General features: G+C 40.4%; 1 protein-coding gene across 2 annotated transcripts in view; it reads right to left on the bottom strand.

Annotated features, from left to right (window-relative positions):
* Positions 1-20258, bottom strand: part of LOC111160631 (zinc finger protein 235) — a 130766-nt gene that overhangs the window by 52836 nt on the left and 57672 nt on the right. The window contains exons 4-5 of one of the 2 annotated variants that reach the window (XM_022523857.1): positions 19293-19388; positions 2732-5314 (exon numbers count right to left, since the gene is read on the bottom strand). In XM_022523857.1, the coding sequence (XP_022379565.1) occupies positions 2811-5314; positions 19293-19388 (2600 nt within the window). In that variant the 3' untranslated portion in view covers positions 2732-2810. Of the gene's footprint in view, positions 1-2731; positions 5315-19292; positions 19389-20258 lie in introns of those variants that run through there. The other variant, XM_022523855.1, reaches the window with a different exon arrangement.

Here is a 20258-nt window from a genome sequence, read left to right as displayed (position 1 = left end):
TGCCATCTTCTGACCAATCTAAAGACAAGAATTCACACCAAAGGACAGGAGTGAGAGAATTAAAAGCAAAACAAACTTCCTTGGCTGACCCAGACCCAAGTCTTACCCTGCCAGGATCTTTTCATTTATATGAGCTGAGAAATATGTTTGGTTTAGGCAACTCTATGTTACATTTTTAAAAAAATATTTTATTTCTTTGACAAAGAAACACAGCAAGAGAGAGAACACAAGCAGGGGGAGTGGGAGAGGGAGAAGCAGGTTTCCCACAGAGCAGGGAGCATAGTGCGGGGGCTCAATCCCAGGACCCCGGGATCATGACCTGAGCCAAAGGCAGATGCTTTATGACTGAGCCACCCAGGTGTCCCTATGTTACATTTTTCACTACTTAAAACTAAAATCACCCTAAATGATAAAACCACCATGAGCTCTCATGACCTACCTTTGTAGGGGATGACAGTAAAGAAATGCATTAGAAACCCTGATTTCTGATGATATAGTGCAACTTGAACTAGCCTCTTGGAAGCCAGGTTAAGTGAGTACTTTGGTCACCTTGTTCATCCAATGAGGGAAATGTAATAGAAAAATTATAATGCAGGGGCACCTGGGTGGCTTAGTGGGTTAAGCTTCTGCCTTCGGCTCAGGTCATGATCTCGGGGTCGTGGGATTGAGCCCCACATCTGGCTCTCTGCTCAGCAGGGAGCCTGCTTCCCCCTCTTCCTCTGCCTGCCTCTCTGCCTACTTGTGATCTCTCTCTGTCAAATAAATAAATAAAATCTTAAAAAAAAAGAAAAAGAAAAATTATAATGCACCAATTTATAACACTACTGAATTGTACTAGGGCATTCTAGGCTAAATTGAGACCTAAAGAAATTTCACAGAAAGATAAGGGTGCTGACACCCAATTTAACTGTATCCCCCCAAACCCAGGGAATTTTGAAAATTAACTTCAGGGATTTTATTCTTTAGTTTTGGCCATAATGCCACCTACTGAAATAGAGTAAACACATTTGGGTTCTTAACCATGGGGGATAATATCTCAGCAGTTTATTACTTCAGTAAAGTTGGTAAACGTTAGTTGAAAAAAGCTATAAATGAAGTACAAAAAAGAAAAGACAAAGCCAAAATTTTGCTTGTCAGAGAAAACCACTGCATATATGATGATGAGTAATCTTTCATACAACATCTATGAAGTATGTGTTTGAACACATATGTATACAGACTTAAATAACTGGATATTATGAAGGTACAATCACATTTTCACTGCACAGTATGCATGATTCTTTGTCATTTTAGATTGGTTCCTTACTTTCTGTAACTCCATTTGGTAGGAATTTAGAGAAATTTATTCAAACACCTACCTATTTCCAGTTTAAAAAATTACCCACATTCTACAATTTTTTCTATTAAAATTGCTTTATCATAAATTATTATTCTATGTTTCCAGGTGGGTATGCACATTTTACATATATATATAGTATTTCCATAGATATATATGCATGTATGTAAAATGTGCATACCCACCTGGAAATACTACATATCCTATATATGGTGTACATACACTATATATACACGTGTACATATATAGTATGACTCTGCTCTAACAAACTTGTGTATTTTTCAAACCCACCAACAGAATGTATTGTTTTTGGAAGATAGAGACTAGCAAGTAAAAGGCAATCCTATCTTAATAACCAATACATTTTGTAAGATGTTCAGAAAAATTCAAGATTTTTCCTTTCTTTGTGTGAGTGGGAGGACAGGGATGGAGAATTTGATAAAATTAAAGCCCTCCAAAAGCATCACAGATTACACCTAAGGAGGTTTGTATTGGACAAACACTGTAACTCTTAGAAATCAGTCAGATCAAAAGAACTTTGATGTCAATATGGAGACTAAAGAACCAAAGTATTATAATTTTGACATTTATTAAGAAACTATTTTTCATTAGTAACCCTTTCTGACACTTTGCAAATATTACAGTAAAACTCTGCCTTAACACACAGGGCAGGAGTAAAAAGTCAATTATGTAAAATGCAGTGTAACCAAAAACACTGTTTTTCAGTTTGTACTGTCGTTTAAAGTGCACATACATGTGTACACACACACACACACAGTGCTAAACTTAAACTGATGGTATACTGTATAGCAAGAGACCACATGGTAAGAATTCAGCTCATCCTGTTTAAGACAGGACAAAGGATTGGAGCCAATCCCCACAGGGTGGACAGCCAAGTTCACGTAATTTCAGATTGCAGTATTGCTTGATATCCAGTATTTCAAGGAATGTTTTCGCACTTGAAGTGCTTATATCAAGGTTACTTGCAGGATTCTTCCTCCAAACATTTTAAACGGTTTTTTTTGGGGGGGGGGGATGAACTTAATAAAATTTTTAAATAGGATACTTTTATACATTTTTAGTCATTAGACAAAAAGTACTGAGCACCTACAATGAGTCACACAATGTCATGGTTTTGTAAACTCAGTAATGAATGAAGCCCCTTCCCTCACTAAGCTTGTATTAGATAGGACATGGGTTTAGGCACACTCATCATTGTACTTTTGTTACTCTTATCTTTTAAAAGCCCTAGTGCAACGATAGTTAAAGTCATGCACAATGCCTGTTAGAATTGTGACAAAATTCCTTTATGGGAACTCTCCGGTTAGATGTCTCTGCTGTGTGGTCTATTGTGAATGTTGAGGTTGGGCAGAAACATTACATTTTCATTAAAGAAATTTTTTCTACTATAATAGCTGTAGTGATTGGAAAATTTCAGTTCCTAGTTGAGGGCTTCAGAACAAACAGAACTGTTTTATAGAACTTCATTTCTGTATGAATTCTCTGATGAAGGATAATCCTTACCATACTCTTCGCTTTTATAGAATTTATCACCACTGTGGACTCTCTGATGAATAAGGAGACCTGAGCTCCAACGGAAACCCTTACCACATGCATCACATTTGTATGGTTTCTCTCCTGTGTGGACTCTCTGATGAGCCTGAAGGTTTGATCTCTGACTGAAGCCCTTTCCACACACCTCACATTTGTATGGTTTTTCCCCAGTGTGGACTCTGTGATGAGCTTGAAGACTTGAAAACCCACTGAAACCCTTACCACACTGTTCACATTTATAGGGCCTCCCTTCTGTGTGGACCCTCTGATGTGCTTGAAGGCGTGAACTCTCACTGAAGCCCTTTGTGCATACCTCACATTTGTATGGTTTCCCTCCTGTGTGGACCCTCCGATGTGCTTCAAGGCGTGAACTCTGACTAAAGCCCTTCCCACACATCTCACATTTGTATGGTTTCACTCTAGTGTGGACTCTCTGATGACCTTGAAGATATGCTCTCTGACTGAAGCCCTTCCCACATACCTCACATATATATGGTCTCTCTCCAGTGTGGACACTCTGATGGCTTTGAAGGTATGATCTCTGACTGAAGCTCTTACCACACTCATCACACTGGTATGGCTTCTCTCCTGTGTGGACTCTCTGATGGGCCAGAAGAGTTGAGGCCTTACTGAAGCCCTTACCACATTCTCCACATTTATAGGGTTTCTCTCCAGTGTGGACTCTCTGATGAATTTGAAGATTAAAGCTCCAACTGAATCCCTTCCCACACTCCTCACATTTGAATGGTTTTTCTCCAGTGTGGACTCTCTGATGGCCTTGAAGGTGTGAACTCCGACTGAAGCCCTTCCCACACTCTTCACACTTGTATGGTTTTTCTCCAGTGTGAACTCTCTGATGGCCTTGAAGGTATGAATTGCGACTGAAGCCCTTCCCACACTCTTCACATTTGTATGGTTTTTCTCCAGTGTGGACTCTCTGATGGGCTTGAAGGTATGAACTCCGACTAAATCCCTTGTCACACTCCTCACATTTATAAGGTTTCTCTCCTGTGTGGACTCTCTGATGAACATTAAGAACTGACCTATGACTGAAGCCTTTACCACAGGCATTGCATTTGTATGGCTTCTCTCCAGCGTGGGCTCTCTGACGATCTTTAAGTTTTGAATTCCAACTGAAGCCATTCCCACAATCCTTATAAGCTTTCTCTCCAATGTGAATTTTCTGATGACCTTGAAGATATGAATTTTGGTTGAAGCTGTTACCACATGCATAATGTTTATATGGCTTTTCCCTTGTGTGGACTATCTGAAGGTCCTGAAAATGGGAGGCCAGACTGAAGCCATTACCACAGTCCTCAGAATTATAAGGAATCTCTCCCATGTGAACCCTACGCTGAATGTTAAGATTTGAGCTACAAATAAAACCCTTCTCATATTCCACATCTGTGTATAGTTTCTCTTCAGTGTGGGTTTTCTGGTGGACTTGAAGACAAGAACTCTGATTAAAGACATTCCCATTCTCTTCATATTCATGGGGTTTCTCCACAGTACAGACCCTAAAAATACTGTTAAGGTCTAAGCTATGACTGAAGTCTTTCTCATAAATATTGCATCTACAGGAAGTCTCCCTGGTGTGAATAAGTTCATAAGTGTTAAGAGAGGAGCACTGACTGAATTTCTCACCATATCCACATTTACATGGCTTCTCCTCTGTATGTTCTCTATGTTCTGTCTGATGGGACTGCAGGTGTGAACTCTCAAAAATACAACCATCTCCTCTATGAACACTTGGATTAATACAAAGAGCTGAACTGCAACCCTTTCTACACGGACGGTAAGAATGCGTCTTCCCTTCTAAGTGTAACTGCTGATAAACTTCCGAGCTGGAATCATTACTGAAGGCTTTTCTGTACTCATGACAGGGATAGGACTTTTGCCCTGTTTGAATTAAGTCTTGATTAAGCAATGAAACCTTCATGATGTTCCCTCCACAGTCATGGCAGCTGTAGTTTTTTCCTGGTCTGTGTACTCCCACATTGTCATTGTGATGTGATACCCAACTGGTGCTGTCACACTTACAGAAATTATTTTTCATCAAAATTTGCTGACATCTACACTGATAATTATGTGACTGTGTCAGATACATTTTCCTCCAGGAATGCTGGGATCTCCAAGATGGAAATTCTTGACTTTCTAGGCAACTGGAAACATCATCTATATGAGTCAATATACAGTTCTCGTCTTCAGAAATATGAACTGGGACTCCTGCCCAAAGCTTGCAGGGGACATCGCCTCGTTTTTGCAACTGAGAAATATTCCCTTGAAAATTTTTCATGGACTCTTGACACCTGGTTAACCTGCCTGCACCCTGTTGCCAGGTCTGCCGGGAAGAAACCTCTTTGGGAGAAATGTAGTGTAATCCCACTTCTTGATTACTCTCCATATTGTGTTGACTCTTGGCTCCTATAATAATAAAGAGAATTTAGACATGTCCACGAGTGAATTTTTTATCCAGATTTTCAAGATTTTGCACTTAGGTCATGACATGAAACTTTAATGAACTATGGAAAAATTCATGTTACTTTTTTTTTTTAAAGATTTTATTTGTTTATTTGACAGAGACAGAGATCACAAGTAGACAGAGAGGCAGGCAGAGAAAGAGAGGGAGAAGCAGGCTCCCCGCTGAGCAGAGAGCCCAATGCAGAGCTCAATCCCAGGACCCTGAGATCATGACCTGAGCCAAAGGCAGAGGCTTAACCCACTGAGCCACCCAGGCACCCCTCATGTTACTACTTCTGAGAGTACTTAGAAAGTAGCTCTTCTTTGGTTATATTCAGGAATATAAGTAGGATCCACATAATTCAGGCTATTTGTATGCCTCAAAATCAGGGCTTTGCGACACAACCTGGAAACATCAAACATGGTAGCCCTGTTCAAAGCCCTATTAAAACCATATAAGTATTATCATAGGTTTATCATGAGTTGCCTGGAGATCCCACAGACAAACTAGAAGGCAGTATTCTCAAATTGGAAAGAACAGGATTCAAGTAGACAAATGGTTTTTGTCCTGATAATAACTTTTGCTTTTTTTCTCTGGCATGTGGGTATGGCAATGTTTTAGTTTGTGTTAGGAGATAGTGTTAAATGCTGTGCAAAGGTAAACACAGAGGCATCATATGGACTCTCTAATAAGCTGTTTATCATCATGAGAATAAACAACTCTTCTAAGTCACTTTATGCTATATCAGTTTCAACTCTTTAAAAAAATTGTATGGTATATATGAACCATATCTTTTTTTTTTTTTTTTTTTTGTTTTTTGAGAACCATATCATCTTTATCCATTTGTCTGTTGAAGGGCATCTTGGTTGGCTCTTTCCACAGTTTGGTGATTGTGGCCATTTTTGCTATGAACATTGGGGTACATATGGCTCTTCTTTTCACTGCATTTGTATCTTTGGAGGGTTTTAGAAGGGAGCGGGGTTGGGGGTTAAGTGAGCCTGGTGGTGGATATTAAGGAGGGCACGTATTGCATGGAGCACTGGGAGTGGTGCATAAACAATGAATCCTGGAACACTGAAAACATAAAATTAAATTAAAAAAAAGATATTTCACAATTAGCAAAGGACATTGTATAGATTAGAATGTGAAACACTGTGATAGAATTCAACTCCAAAGACAGAAAAAAAAAAAAAAAATGGAGGTGGAAGGAGGGAGCACAGCCAAGTTCCCTGGCACCTTCGGGTGTCCTTTGAGGCAAATCACCAAAAACCAAAACTCAATGAACACTGACTTTGGCTTGTGTCCTTTTCCTGGAAAAATACTTTAATGTTTAGGGATTTTGAAGCACCATAAGACTTGAAGACAGGCACATTTTGGTGGAAATGGTCTGTCACTTAGTTATTAACACTCTGCTTATAAGCAGACAGCAAATCCTCATATCCTGGTAAGAAGTATCCTTCCTGCAGACAATGGATTCAGCAGGGCTGATGTAATAACGTACATTTATCTAGAATATTCATTTATTGAAGAGTGACATAACACAGTTGATACTGAAAAAAACATGTCATAAACCCCAGATATTTAAGAGGAATATAAAGTGAAACAATCTTTTAGTTCCCATTTTGGAAAAGAGCAACTTGAAGCTTTTTTTTTTTCTTCTCATTACAGGCTTGGTTTTATTATTTTTTTTATTATGTTCAGTTAGCCACTGTATAGTACATAATTAGTTTTTGATGCAGTATTCAATGATTCACTAAGTATGATACCCAGTGCTCATTATGGCACATGCCCTCCTCAATACCCATCACCCTGTTACAACTCCCCCCACCATCTTCCCCTCTGAAACCCCCAGATTGTTTCTCAGAGTCCATAGTCTCTGATGGTTCATCTCCCTCTCTGATTTCGCCCCCTTTGGATTTCCCTCCCTTCCCCTATGGTCCTCCCTGCTACTGCTAATGTTCCATGTATGAGTGAAACCATAGGATAATTGTTTTTCTGTGCTTGGCTTACTTCACTTAACAGAATCCCCTCCAGTTCTTTTCTTTTTTTTTTTTTTTTTAAGATTTTATTTATTTATTTGACAGATAGAGATCACAAGTAGGCAGAAGGCAGGCAGAGAGAGAGCAGAGAGCCCGATGCGGGGCTCAATCCCAGGACCCTGAGATCATGACCTGAGCTGAAGGCAGAGGCTTAACCCACTGAGCCACACAGGCGCCCCCAGTTCTTTTCTTTAAAAGATTTTACTTATTTATTTGACAGAGAGAAAGGAATGGGGGTAGAACAAACAGAGGGAGCAGCAGGCAGAGGGAGAAGGAGGCTTCCTGCTGATCAGGGAGCCCAATGCAGGACTCGATCCCAGGACCCCAGGATCACGACCTGAGCTGAAAGCAGACACTTAACCGACTGAGCCACCGAGATGCCCCAACATGTATTTTTCTAACACTTGACAGCCCATTAACTCTCTACAGCATCCAGAAAAAAAAGCAGTAAAACAGGATTCTTTTCATACATGAATACTATCCTCAAACATAATCATTCTTCCTTTTCTGTGTTTGTCTGTCTGTCCACACTAGAACATATTATCTACCAGGATGAACTCTTTGATTCCAGCAAACAGGAGTTACTCAATAAGCATATGATGAACAGATCCCAGGGTGAGTCATTCTCACTCTCAGAACTATAAGGGCATGGATACATGTTGTTGTTCATGGGAAAGAAACTGGTGACGGCAAATTTGCCACAAAGTTGAAAAGCTGTGTAAGAGGCAGGGCTACCGTTAGGGGATCACCCGCTGATGAGAAAAGCCAAGGTCACAGGAATCTTGTGGATTGAGTCTTTTTAATTTTTAAAATAACTTAAAATAGTGTATTTTTTCTTGTATAAAATCTACTGGTAACCCCTCATTATCCCCAACTTAAAAAAAAAATGGCGGGGTGCCTGGGTGGCTCAGAGGGTTAAGCCTCTGCCTTTGGCTCGGGTCATGATCCCAGGGTCCTGGGATCGAGCCCTGCATCGGGCTCTCTGCTCAGCGGGGAGCCTGCTTCCCCCTCTCTCTCTGCCTGCCTTTCTGCCTACTTGTGATCTCTGTCTGTCAAATAAATAAATAAAATATTAAAAAAAAAAAAAAGGGAAAAAGAAAATGCCACACTGATGCCGGGGTGGTATTAGAATCGGGGGCACAGCGAAGACTGCAGGGTAAAACTTTATGGCACATCCATACGTACTCCTCTTGGTACTTAAGAAAAAAATACAAGTGGGGTGCCTGGGTGGCTCAGGGGGTCAAGTGTCCAACTCTTGATTTCGGCTCAGGTCATGATCTCAGGGTTGTGAGATCAAGCCCCATGTCAGACTGTGCTGGGCGTGGAGCCTGCTTAAGATTCTCTCTCTCTCGGGCGCCTGGGTGGCTCAGTGGGTTGGGGCCTCTGCCTTCAGCTCAGGTCATGATCCCAGAGTCCTGGGATTGAGCCCCGCATCGGGCTCTCTGCTCAGTGGGAAGCCTGCTTCCTCCTCTCTCTGCCTGCCTCTCTGCCTACTTGTGATCTCTGTCTGTCAAATAAATAAAAAAAAAAATTTAAAAAAAAACTTTAAAAAAAAGATTCTCTCTCTCTCTACCCCCTTGCCCTTCCCCCCTACCAAAAAAACCCTACGACATTTAGTGATGTCTCTGGCTTCTCAAAAGCCAGGCTTCCAGTTGTTACATGAATATCTTATCACCTAAAGATGAAGTGAAGGAGGGGCATCTGGGTGGCTCAGTGGGTTAAAGCCTCTGCCTTCGGCTCAGGTCATGATCCCAGGGTCCTGGGATCAAGCCCCAAATCAGGCTCCCTGCTCAGTGGGGAACCTGCTTCCCCCCTCTAACCCCCTCCACCTGCCTCTCTGCCTACTACTTGTGATCTTTGTCAAATAAATAAATAAAATCTTAAAAAAATTTTAACAAAATTTAAAAATAATAAAAAATAAAATAAAAAACATTTAAAAAGGTGAAGAATACAAAATACAAATACAAAATACAAATACAAAAAAAAAGATGAAGAAAAAATACAAGTTGGGACATCTAGGTGGCTCAGTCAGTTAAGTGCCTGCCTTCAGCTCAGGTCATGATCCCGGGGTCCTGGGATCGAGTCCTGCATTAGGACATACTACAGGAGGCAGATAAAGTAAACAGCTTATGCATGAGGAGCTTAGCATCTAGCTAGAGTTCATCATGATGCTTACAGTTTTGTTTGGTATGATCAGAAACACTCAGTATGTATTCATAAAGATACCATTTAATATGTTCTATCGTTTGGGACTGACATGGCGGCTTGAGGACATGACAGCAGCTTGCTATGAACAGTTTTTTGGGGGGTGTTATATGTAAACATGATTCTTGGAACACTACACCAAAAACTAATGATGTACTGTATGGTGACTAACAATAATAAAAAATAATTTTTAAAAAATACCTCTTTCAATAGAGAACCGTACATCACATATGACATGACCCCTCTCAAATATTTAAGAGATTAAAGTTCCTATTTGACCAGTGGCTTTCCAATGTTAAAGGAATACAGGAAGGGGAAAAAAAGGTTATTTCACTTGGTTTCAGGCTCTATGGAAAAATTACACATTTAACAACAGTAACCTGAATTTCCTTCAGCCAGGGGTGCATACCAGAACACCTTGTCATTTCCTTTCCTTCTCTCAACGTTAAAGTTCTAGCTTAGTATCAAAGGCCGGGTGCCAATGAGAAACTGTGTTAAGTCAAATTCATAAATGAACTTTTCTGATGGAGAAAATATGCACTGCAAAAGAGCACTAAAAGACCTCATCTCAAGGAGGAAAGCTGAGAATTTATAATTTATTTCACTTCCTTAGTGATCCTGCTTTAGAGTTGGAGAAAGTCCATCATTCCAGCATCTTCTATGAACCAATTCAACAACAAATGTTATAGGTGTTGTAAATACCAAACAATTCCTTTAAATTTAATAGTTAGCTAGTTAGTAAGAGTTAATAGTAATGAATTAAGAGAAAAAAAATCTCAATTTATATTTTCTTTTTCTCTCCTCTTTTAATAGAAGCTAGTCAAGAATATCAATCCGGGTGACCCAGGATGAGATGACCTTGCATTCTTACTGACACTGTTGGCTTTTTTTGGTATAGTGTTCAATGATTCATTAGTTGTTTATAACATCCAGAGCTCATCACATTACGGGCCCTCCTTAATACCCATCCCCCAGTTACCCCATCCCCTCCACCCCCCTCCCTTTCCACAACTCTCAGTTTGTTTCCCAGAGTCTTACTGACCTTTTAGAAAGCGAGAGAAAGGAAGGCACTTTTTGGGCAGTAGAGGATACGGATAAACACTTGCACAGCTGGCCACTCCCTTCACCACATCTGAGACTTACCTCTGGGAGAGTATATTTAACCTTTGGAGGATTTCTTGGGTCTCCATTGATTTTCCTCACCATTGAATGAGTTTGTTCTTTCTGTTTTGGAAGGTTATTAGTTATCGATTCATTTTCCTTATCAGATTGTCGATTTCTTCTCATGTTAAGTTTTGGCAAATTAGGCTCTTCATGGAATTGGTACATTGCATCTAGGTTATCAAATCTGTGGGCTTAGAGTTTGTCTATAGTATTCCTTTATTATCCCTTTAATGTCCATAGGACCTGGGTGATGTCCCCTCTTCCATGTTTGATATTAGTAATTTGTATCTTCTCTCTTCTTAGTTGGCCTGGCTAGATGCTTACTGATTTTAATTTTTCAAAGAACCAGCCTTTATTTTCTTTTGTTTTCCTCTATTGGTTTCCTGTTTTCAATTTGATTTCTTCTCTAATTCTTATTATTTCTTTTCTTCTGCTGACTTTGGATTTAATTTGCTCTTCTTTTTCTAGTTTTCTAAGGTAGGAGCTTATATGGTGGATTTTAGATCTTTCTTCTTTTTTTAAAAAATATTTTATTTATTTATTTGACAGAGAGAGAGAGAGAGAGAGAGATCACAAGTAGGCAGAGAGGCAGGCAGAGAGAGAGGGGGAAGCAGGATCCCTGCTGAGCAGAGAGCCCGATACGGGGCTCGATCCCAGGACCCTGAGATCATGACCTGAGCCGAAGGCAGAGGCTTAACCCACTGAGCCACTCAGGCGCCCCAGATCTTTCTTCTGTTCTAACATATATGCCTACAGTGCTTTAAACTTCCCTCCTAGCACTGCTTTCTCTGCATCCCACAAATTTTGATAAGCTGTATTTTAATTTTCACTTAGTCCAAAATATCTTTAAATTTCTCTCAAGATTCTACTTTAACCCATGTGTTACTTAGACGTGTGTTGTTGGCTCTCTGTATATTTTAAGATTTTCCAATTATTTAGTTTATTGGTTTCTAATAAAATTCAATTTTGGTCTGAGAGCAGATGTTGTATGATTTCTCTTCTTTAAAATTTAGTAAAGGGGTGTCTTATGGCCCAGAGTGTGGTCTATCTTGGTGAATGTCCCCTGTGAGCGTGAGGAGAATTCTACCTTTCTAATTATCCAGGTTAAAAATGGCTCCAATACCCCCCCTTCATGCCACAAGGCTATAATTTTAGAATCAGTTTTAATTCAGTCTGCAGGGGGAAACATATAATATATGGAGACAAGAAGAGGTTATGTAGAGTGGGAGCAGAGGGCAAAATGCAGAAAATCCCCTTTATATGAGAGCATAAAATTGGCAGGCCTACCACAGCCTGAGATTTGATATCAGAACCACTATTAACGATCAAAAAAGTTATAAAAAAAACAGACTAAACATATGTATAATTTAAAAACCAGATTTGTATATTTTATTAGCAACATGACATTTTCTCCATATCTTCCTTGTGTCTGAAGTTAGTTAAGGCAAATGTGCTAAGTTTTCTATTAAAAAGTAAATCTTAGGGGCGCCTGGGTGGCTCAGAGGGTTAAGCCTCTGCCTTCGGCTCGGGTCATGATCTCAGGGTCCTGGGATTGAGCCCCGCATCGGGCTCTCTACTCAGCGGGGAGCCTGCTTCCCCCTCTCTCTGCCTGCCTCTCTGACTACTTGTGATTTCTCTCTCTGTCAAATAAATAAATAAAGTCTTTAAAAAAAAAAAAAAAGTAAATCTTAGGGGCGCCTGGGTGGCTCAGTGGGTTAAAGCCTCTGCCTTCGGCTCGGGTCGTGATCCCAGGGTCCTGGGATCGAGCCCCGCATCGGGCTCTCAGCTCAGCAGGGAGCCTGCTTCCTCCTCTCTCTCCGCCTGCCTCTCGACCTACTTGTGATCTCTGTCTGTCAAATAAATAAAATCTTAAAAAAAAAAAAAAAAGTAAATTTTGGCAGGGAATTGTAACTCCAGATAAACATCAGTTTGGCATCTGTCAGATGTCCCTAAATGTTTATGAAAGTTTGTGTTAAAACTTGAGGTTTAGGGGCGTCTGGGTGGCTCCGTCAGTTAAGCATCTGACTTTGGCTCAGATCATGATCTCGGGGTGCTAGGACTGATCCCTGCATTGGGCTCTGTGCTCAGTGGGGAATCTGCTTCTCTCCATCCTCTCTGCCTCTCACCCTCTCATGTGCTCTCTCTCTCTCAAATAAATAAATAAAATATTAAAAAAAAAAACTTGAGGTTTAAATTAAGGTTAACATATAAAGTTAAACTATGGTTGCAATTATTAACACAGTGATGTTTGATATCCTAGTAAGCCATAAGGGAATTAAAACTACTGAAGGAAACAGCTGAGAGCAGCTGAGACCCCCTGATAGGAATGCGGAGTTTCTTTGTTCAGTGCCAGATAACAATAAACTAAAGAAAGCAGAGTTAAAGATGAGGAATTCTTAGGGACTGTCTGTAAGAAAAACACCAACTTCTCAGCTGTTCTTTTTCACTATAGGGAGTGACAATCAGGTTGGGACAGAGAAGGAGATCAGAGTGCAAGAAAATACCTATGAGAGATTATTTAAAGATAATGCTGAAGAAATCTGGCCCACCAGTGGACTCATGGCACTTTATTTTTATTTTTAAATTTAATTAATTAATTAGAGAGAGAGAGAGAGAGACCAGGTGGAGTAGCAGAGGGAGAGGGAGAAGCAGACTCCCCACTGAGCACAGAGCCAGACACTGGGCTCGATCCTAGGACCCAAGGATCATGACCTGAGCTGAAGGCAGACACTTAACCAACTGAGCCTCTCAGGTGCTCCTCATGGCATTAAAAAAAAGAGGGGGGGGAATCAGAAAGGGAGACAAACTATGAGAGACTCTGGACTCCAGGAAACAAACTGAGGGTTGCAAAAGGGGGGGGTATTGGGTAACCAGGTGATGGGTGTTAAGGAGGGCACGTGATGTGATGAGCACTGGGTGTTCTATGCAACTAATGAATCATGGAACCACATTAAAAACTAATGAAGCACTGTATGTTGGCTAACTGAACATAATATAAATAAATAAATAAATAAATAAATAAATGGATTAGTACCACGAAGCCAGGGAAGCTCCAATACTGAAAGAGCTTAATATGTGTTCTGAAGATATTTTGGTCTTCATTGAAGGGGAAGTTTCTGGGTTTCTCCAAGGTGTTCAAATGCTGGTACTGGCCTCAGGGTCCCTCAGCAGAAGAATCATTAGAACCAGAAGAGCTGTGATACTTTGGGGTGTGTGTGAGTGTGTGTGTGTGTGTGTGTGTGCGTAACACACGTGCACACACGCAGTCATGCCCAAGTTGCTCCTGGTAATGTGAATGCGGAGGTTTCTCTGCAGTAGTTGACAGATACAAAAATCTCACATAACACTCCTGCTGGTGTATCTGACGTCCTTGACATGTGCTTTGGAGTCTGTCATTCCAACCTCAGACTTTCTAGGAGTCTGGACAGGAGGAAGGACTATAAACTGGGAAGGACTGAGATATATTTAGCATCTCTTGAGAAATAAGAAAACCGAGCCACAAGGACATGAAATGTACCCTTGGTTGAGGGGGAGCACTGCCTCCCTGTGGACTTGGGGGGCCCTCTTGCCAGATACTATGCTCACTGATGTACAGAGTTGCTGCTTTCCAGTCTCTTCCCACAGAGAAAATTAAAATTGCCAAATACTTTTCTGAAAAGTTTAGTGGATTCAGATCTAGCTGTAGCCAGCCAATTACCAAGAGAAAGAAGAGCACGATAATTTGTAGGGAGCACCTTCTTACTTAAAGATGAAGGGATTCCTGGGGGGCTCAGTCGGTTAAGCCTCTGCCTTCTGTTCAGGTCATGATCCCAGGGTCCTGGGATGGAGCTGCGTGGGGCTCCCTGCTCTGCCCCTCCCCCTGCTCCTGCTCTCTCTTGCTCACTCTCTCTCTCCCTCAAATAAATAAAATCTTAAAAAGAAAGAAAGAAAGAAAGATGGAGGTTATTAAAAGTAAGGATCTCATGGTTAATGAAGTGGATGATTTGGATATTATGGGAGATGACACTCTCTCATAATGCAAATGAAAAACAGAAACAACTTGCTATAGAAGAAAAAGAAAAGCCCCAAAGCCCTTGGTTTGTGGAGCCATGATGTCTGTCTGGCCCTACGGACCGAAACTTCGCTTTCCATCCTTGCTGGGAGTTTCATTTTTCATCAGCAGCCACCGGCACTATTAAGGTACAGGGCTGGTAAAGGGTCATCATTCAGAACCCCTGGGGACTGTGACACCTCATGGAAGCGAGGGCTGCAGGTGGCTCTAAGAGGATGATGACTGTACCTCAGACGGAATTAACCAGGCAGTTCCACGAAACAGATTCTGTTTACTTATGTGGCTTGATAAGTTGACTGTATGTACACCTAATCACTTGTTTTACTGTAAGTAAAATTATTTTGCTTATCACTTTCCAAATATGAGACATGATTTAGTGACTGGCAAGGAAGGCTGTACTTTTGAAAACAGATTATGAGATATTGTCAGATATATTTGGAACGTATGACCTAGAACAGCGTGAGAACACTAATGGTGAGAAACCATTTGTGAGGCCTAAAATCGATTTAGGAGGTTATGCATGTAACTTACAAAAACCCAGAAGATATCAGCAGTACACTGCATGTCCAGATATCACTGCATGAAATACTTGTTTCAGATGTGCAGATATGTATGTATACATATATCTGTCTATACAGGGTTATATTACATAGTGGGGGACGTGACCAGAAAAGTATGAAAACCACTGGTCTAAATATTTGAGGAAAGTATAAACTTCACAATGAAATAATAGCAAGGCTCAAATGCAAAGTTCAAATATGGAAATGTGGAAAAATATCAATGAGTAGGTTTGTACCTTTTAGTTTCATGCCTACATGGGCTAGAGTTTCAAAATATAAGGAACAAATTAGCACTTGAAATAGATTCTTTCTCAGGGGCGCCTGGGTGCCTCAGTGGGTTAAAGCCTCTGCCTTCGGCTTGGGTCATGATCCCAGGGTCGTGGGATCGAGCCCCGCATCGGGCTCTCTGCTCAGCGGGGAGCCTGCTTCCTCCTGTCTCTCTCTGCCTACTTGTGATCTCTGTCTGTCAAATAAATAAATTAAAAAAAAAAAAAAAGAAAAATAGATTCTTTCTCTCCCTCAGGATATGTGAACCTTGAGAGTACAGCTTCTTTTTTTCTGTTTACAATGGCCACCAGCTGAAAGTTATACCCTAGATCCTCAAGAGAACGAAGATTTGAAAAAAAAAAAAATCTGGGCATTTCTTTAAGCTAATAACAAACTATCGGAGAAATTAAGAAAACTATCCCTTTTACAACTGCATCACAAAGAATAAAATATCTAGGAATAAATTTAACCAAGGAAGTTAAAAACCTATATGTTGGAAAAATTACAAGACACAAAATTAATGAAGAGAAAAATTAATGAAAGAAATTGAAGAAGACACAAATAAATGGAAATATATTCATGCTCATGGATTGGAACAATTAATATTGTTAAAATGTCCATGCTACCCAAAGCAATTACAAATCCAGTATAATCCCTATCAAAATCCAATGGTATTTTCTGCAGAAATAGAACAAACAACCCCAAAAATCTGTATGACAAAAGACCCCAAATAGCCAAAGCAATCTTGAGAAAGAACAAAGTTAGAGGCATCATACTCCCTTATTTCAAACAGTATTACAACACAACGGTAAGTAAAATAGTGATGAGCACTAAGTGATATACACAACTGATGAATTACTGAACACCACCTCTGCAACTAATGACATACTATATGTTGGCTAATTAAATTTAAATAAGTAAATAGATAATAAATAGTATGGTATTCATATAAAAAGGCACATAGATCAATGGAACAGAATAGAGCCCAGAAATAAACCCGTGCTTACGTGGTCAGTTAATTTACAACAAAAGGAGCAAGAATATGCAGTGGGGAAAAGAAATCTCCCCAACAAATAGTGTTGGGAAAACTGGACAGCCACATGCAAAAGAATGAAACTGGACCACTTACTTACACCATACACAAAAATGAACTCAAAATGGATAAAAGACTTGAACAGAAGAGACTAAAACCATGAAACTCCTAGAAGAAAACACAGACAGTAAGCTCCTTGACCTCAGTCTTGGTGAATATTTTATCTGACGCCAAAAGGAAAAACAACAAAAGAAATAAAAGGTGGGACCACATCAAACCAAAAAGCTTCTGCAGAGCAAAGTAAACCATCAGAAAAATAAAAAGGCAACCTACTGAATGGAAAAAAATAACTGTAAATCATATAGCTGATAAAGGGCTAATATACAAAATACATGAATAATCGCTACAACTCAATAGCAAAAAAAATCCCCAAACAATCCACATAGAAAATGCGTGGAAGATCTGAATAGATATTTTTAAAAAAAGACACAGATGGCCAACAAGACAAAAGATAGTCAATGTCACTCATCATCAGGGAAATGCATATCGAAGCCACAGTGAAATACCACCTCACACCTGTTACAATGGCCAGCATCAAAAAGGCGAAAGAGAGAAGTGTTGGCCAGGATGCAGAGTAAAGGGAAGTCTCGTGCACTGTTGGTGGGAATGGAAATTTGTGTAACCACTACAGAAAACTGGTTCCTCAAAAAATTAAAAAGAGAACTACCATATGATCTAGTAATTCCACTGCTGGGTACTTATCTGAAGAAGATGAAAATGTTAATTCAATAAGATATACACACTCCCGTGTTGACGGCAGCATTATGTACAGTAACCAAGATAGGGAAACAACTGAAGCGTCAATCAATAGATGAATGGATAAAGAAATTGTGGTGTGGGGGGCGCCTGGGTGGCTCAGTTGGTTAACCCTCCGCCTTCAGCTCAGGTCATTATATCAGGGTCCTGGGGTCGAGTCCAGTATTGGGCTCTCTGCTCAGCAGGGAGCCTGCTTCCCTCTATCTCTCTCTCTGCCTGCCTCTCTGCCTACTTGTGATCTCTGTCAAATAAATAAATAAAATCTTAAAAAAAAAAAGAAATTGTGGTGTGAATACACATACACACACACACATAACACACAAACATATTATATACACATACACTGGTGTGTATATATACATATATGTGTGTATATATATACATACATATACATATCTACCTACAGATATAGATAGATAGGTGTATATAGATATAGATAGATATAGATAGATATAGGTATATATATATAGTGTAATATTACTCAGCCACAAGAATGTAATCTTTTTTTTTTTAAAGATTTTATTTATTTATTTGACAGAGATCACAAGTAGGTAGAGAGCCAGGCAGAGAGGGGGGAAAGCAGACTCCCCGCTGAGCAGAGAGCCCGATGCGGGTCTCCATCCCAGGACCCTGAGACCATGACCTGAGCCGAAGGCAGAGCCTTAACCCACCGAGCCATCCAGGTGCCCCCACAGGAATATAACCTTGCCATTTGCAACAACATGGATGGACCTCGAGAGTATTACCAAGTGAAACAAGTCAGACAAAGACAAACACTGTATGATCTCTCTTATGTGTAGATTAAAATACAACAAGAAGATACCGAGCTTACAGACTCAGAGAACAGACTGGTGGTTTCGAGAGGAGGGGGTTGGGGACTGGAGAAATAGGTGGACTGATGGGTTTGGTGATGTTAGATTTTTTTTTTTTTTTAAGTTTAAAGAAACTGAATAAGAATTTTAAGAAAACTGCAGCTGGGTCAAGAGACTCTTCAGGTGTTAGAGGGTAAGAGGATGAAAAGAGAGGGCAGAATGGAAAGATAAAGAACTGGGCATTTGAACAAGGAAGTCAATGCAAGAGGGTCTCAGTTGAAATTGCTACCTGGAAAGGACCAGTTATGATGCTGGCACTGATCACTTTTGATACTGACTCTAGTTGACTGGCTTTTCTTAATCTTTTAAGGACAATGGCTACCTAATTTTTTTCTTAAAAATTTTATTTATTTGACAGACAGAGATCACAAGTAGGCAGTGAGGCAGGCAGAGAGAGAGGAGGAAGCAGGCTCCCCGCTGAGCAGAGAGCCCGATACAGGGCTCGATCCCAGGACCCTGAGATCATGACCTGAGCTGCAGGCAGAGGCTTGAACCCACTGAGCCACCCAGGCACCCCAACGGCTACCTATCTATACTCAAGCACACCTACACCATTAGAATTAGGATAGGCCTTCATGAGAAAACAAACAGCATTCTAGAATATCCTCTGATTGTGCTGATTTATTCTACGCCTGCCAGCTGTCCCACAGAGGACTGAGGACAGTTAGGACCTTGCATCTGTTAACCAATTCATTCACTCAAGGCAAAGAGAAAAGCAAGTCAAGTAACCCGAAGCAGAAGCATAATTATGATGGTCTGATGGGCAGCAGTGAGGCAGAGCAGAACAGAATGAATGAGCAGAAGTCAACACCTACAGATAAATATGGAAAGCCAGAGGTGGCTGAGGGCATAGACAGCTTAGGGCCTGACATGTTCTGACTCATGTCTAAGGAGAGGATCTCTAGCTGCTGTGTTACTGCAGGACGGTTCTTACCTAAATATCCATCTCTTTGGGTTTCCGTCTCCATCATCAAGAGCTTTTCTTCTCTCTCCAGCTGGAATATAAGGTCTGGCTTGAAGGGCTGGTTCCCTGAAGAAAGGCAAGGAGAGCAGAAGTTTTAAGTTTTGATGAAGTCCAACTGATTTTTTTTTTTTTTTTTTTTTGGTTTCTGAATCATGCTTTTGGTGTCTAAGAACTGTTTGCCTAACCCAAGGTCAAGAAGATTTTCTCCTGTGTTTCTTTCTAGAAGTTTCATACTTTTACAGTTTCCATTAGGTCTTTTACCCACTTTGAGTCAATTTCTTAGTGAGATGCAAGGCATGGGTACAGATGCATGCAGAAGTCTAAATATTTCAGCACCCTCTGTCGAAAACACTGTATTTTCTCCAGTAAATTGCTGTGGCACCTGTAATACATCTAAAATAGTTTTAGGGGGCGCCTGGGTGGCTCAGTCATTAAGCAGCTGCCTTTGGCTCAGGTCATGATCCCAGGGTCCTGGGATCGAGTCCCATATTGGGCTCCCTGCTTGGCGGGAAGCCTGCTTCTCTCTCTCCCTCTGCTGCTCCCCTGCTGGTGCTCCCTCTCTCACTGTGTCTCCCTCTGTCAAATAAATAAATAAAATCTTAAAAAAAAAAAAAAAGTAGTTTCAGAATGGCTTCTTCCATCTCACTGCAATAAGAAAATCCACTAGAAATTCTTCAGGACTGCAGTTTGTTTTCCCATCCCCCTCCCACTGCACCTAACACTAAGGGGACACAGTCATGTGCTGTGTTCCTTAGCTATGTCCCTAAGTTCTTTCTTTCTTTGCTCTCTTCAGTGTGGTTAGGGTACCAGTTTCAAATCTAATTAATTTCATTTGTTTCATTGTTCTTTTAGTTTTAGATTATCATACTTTTGCATTCTTTGTCTTTCAAGATTATATTTAAATTCTAGTTAGTTAACATAGAGTGTAGTGTTTGT

The sequence above is a fragment of the Enhydra lutris genome, unplaced genomic scaffold, assembly GCF_002288905.1.
Source record: "Enhydra lutris kenyoni isolate GAN:26980312 unplaced genomic scaffold, ASM228890v2 scaffoldscaffold77, whole genome shotgun sequence".
Classification (NCBI taxonomy): Eukaryota; Metazoa; Chordata; class Mammalia; order Carnivora; family Mustelidae; genus Enhydra; species Enhydra lutris.
The sequence above is the reverse complement of the archived record's forward strand: the minus strand, read 5'-3'. Positions and strand labels throughout refer to the sequence as shown.